The sequence below is a fragment of the Rhagoletis pomonella genome, unplaced genomic scaffold (genome assembly GCF_013731165.1).
Source record: "Rhagoletis pomonella isolate Grant_MI unplaced genomic scaffold, Rhpom_1.0 Rhpom_scaffold_00006, whole genome shotgun sequence".
Classification (NCBI taxonomy): Eukaryota; Metazoa; Arthropoda; class Insecta; order Diptera; family Tephritidae; genus Rhagoletis; species Rhagoletis pomonella.
This window is the reverse complement of record NW_023458560.1, coordinates 25662388-25665056: the sequence shown is the minus strand read 5'-3', so window position 1 is coordinate 25665056 and position 2669 is coordinate 25662388. Positions and strand designations below refer to the sequence as shown.

General features: G+C 42.7%; 1 protein-coding gene across 1 annotated transcript; it reads left to right on the top strand.

Moving 5' to 3' along the window:
* Positions 1–345: 345 nt before the first annotated feature.
* Positions 346–2135, top strand: LOC118741851. The gene is made up of 2 exons (XM_036473824.1): positions 346–1908; positions 1980–2135. Exons 1-2 carry the CDS (start codon positions 346–348, stop codon positions 1986–1988), a joined length of 1572 nt encoding a protein of 523 aa, XP_036329717.1. The 3' UTR covers positions 1989–2135.
* The last annotated feature ends 534 nt before the right edge of the window (positions 2136–2669 follow it).

Sequence of the window (2669 nt, the reverse complement as noted above, 5' to 3'; positions counted from 1 at the left end):
ACAACCCTTGCAGCTGCATATAAAATACAAAAACCACCTTTTTGCACATATCTTTTGAACCAGGTAGAATATTTCAATGAAATAAAAACCAAAATGTGTATTCGTTGTTACTCTACAAGTATATTATTATAAATTATTGTAAACAGTACCAAATAAAGCAACCCTGTACTGTAGAAAAGTGTGAAGTTGGTATTGGCGAAAGGCAACCAACTTCACTCTTTTCCGAACTGCTGAACCTCGTGAAGCAAAAAAGAAAACCTAAAGCATTTTTATAAAGTTTATCTTAATTTATCTGGAATAAAGGCTGAGAGTTTAAAGCATCAGGTGTGGTACAAATTCTACGAAATGCTTTCTACACGGGACGATTACGCACAACTATTAAGCGAGGCGGGTATCCAATTCCCGGCTACCGCCACGTTGTCGCAGCTGAAACGTATGGCGATTAACATGGTGGGAGCATCTGACACAGTGAACATACGCGGTGCTCCGTGTGATTTTCTTTCACAGCAAACAAATACAAGCGCCGACATGGCTAGTGTGGGTGACTGTGCTGATGAAGTGGCGATTGTAGGTGCCCCTGCCGGAGCTGCGCATTACGGTAAGCAAAATGTTTATCCATCTGCCGATAAAATTAATTCCGCCGGCAATGAGGCCTCTGCTGAGGGTGCCGCTGCCATCACCCCTGCCGTAGCCACTACAACCGCCATTGCCGTTACTACTGCCGTTGGTAATGGAGCTACCACTGCCGTTGCCGATACTGTTGCCAGTGCCACCGCCGTGGCCGATACTGTTGCCAGTGCCACCGCCGTTGCCGATATTGTTGCCAGTGCCACTGCCGTTTCCGATACAGTTGTCAGTGCCACTGCCGTTGGCGATACTGTTGCCAAGGCCACTGCCGTTGCCGATGCCGTCGACGTTGCCGGTAATGTTGCTGCCACCAATGCCACCGCCCTTCCTGCAGTCAAAACAGCTAGCATCGCTAACTCCACTTCTGTTGCTGTTCCCGCTACCGCAAGTATTGACGAGGAATTGTCTTCACTGCATAAGAAGCTGGAAATAATGATGTTAAAACAACGCATTTTCGAATTGGAGAAAGGCTCAGCACCACCAGTGTGTAATGCTGGCAACAAAAACAGTTACTGTGATGTCGAACATGCATTAACAAATTTCAGTGGAGATGACATTGCATACTCAGTGCGATATTTTTTACGAGATTTTGAAGAAGTGATGAACACAATTAATGCTGATGAACGTTTCCGATTTTTATGCCTTCGGCGGTCTCTTACCGGCACTGCACGTGTGTTTTTGTCCACGACAGCCGCATTCACATACGATCAGCTACGCAAGCAACTAACTGCTGAATTCGACAGAGACGTCAGCCGGCAAGATGTTTACAAGATGTTAGACCAACGGCGATGGCAGAAGAAGACCAAGTCACTCCACTGCTACATTCTCAACATGCAGGCCATCGCCAAAAGATCTGACATAACCGAAACTGAAGTCATCGACTTCATAGTTGAAGGCCTAGGAGATAATATCTCTAACAAAAATCTCCTTATGGGCGCACGCACAATTGAAGAGTTGAAGATGCTAGTGGCCAGATACCAGCAGAAGTACTTACGTCGCGAGAGTGACACAATCAAAAGGCCGGCAAAGGAATCAATAAGGACTACGAAGGAAGTTGCCCACTGTTTCAATTGTTCGCAAACAGGGCATATAAAACCCAATTGCCCGTACCCGCTCAGACCAAACGGTTCCTGTTTTCGCTGTTGGCAGATGGGTCATGAGCATCGTTCCTGCCCCAATCCGAAGAAAATTCTTCGTAAAACGGACAAACGACAACAAGTCCTGGCAGTTGCAGAGGTTGAATCCGGTGAAGACGACGAAGACGTAGGCGCTTACAATTTTGTGAGTATTAAGTTTAGTGACTGTAAGAAGCAGGTATTTAATAAGTATATTTCTCTTTTTGATACGGGTAGTCCCGTTAGTCTGTTACGGGAATCTGATATTCCGAGAGAATTTATTAAAGGACACAAACAACCCAAAATATCAAAATACGTTGGTGTCGGAGGGAAGAGAATATTGATTAAAAATGAATTAAAATGTTTTGTTAAATTTAAAAACGAAATAAAAGAAGTTACATTTCTAGATTTGTCAAATGAATGTATGCTCATGCCAGTAGTTCTAGGAAGAGATTTTTTGTCCAAGTTTAGGATTCGCTTAACAAAAGTAAAGCTGAGATATGTTAAAGAAGAACTAATGTGTATTAGAGAAAAAATGAATTATTTTGTACCCCAAAGAAACGCACTTGCGAACCTCAGCAGATGCGATCTTTTAAAATCATATGACGAAAATAGAAAACTCAATTCCGATCCTTTGGTAACGCATGCCAGTAATGATATATTTTGCATTAATATAGAATCTTTCGCGTTAGAACCAGATATAAATCCTAAATTGAATAGGGAACAATTGGTAGCCTTGAACAATATAATTAGGGAATCTTACCTAGAGCCAAGAGAAACTGCAATCGAGCCGCTTGATTATGAGATGAAAATTCATCTAACCACCGAAATACCATTTTATTGCACTCCACGACGACTGTCTTACTCAGAAAAATCCGAAGTACAGAATAAAATTGACGAATTACTGAAGGAAGGAATCATTAGGTC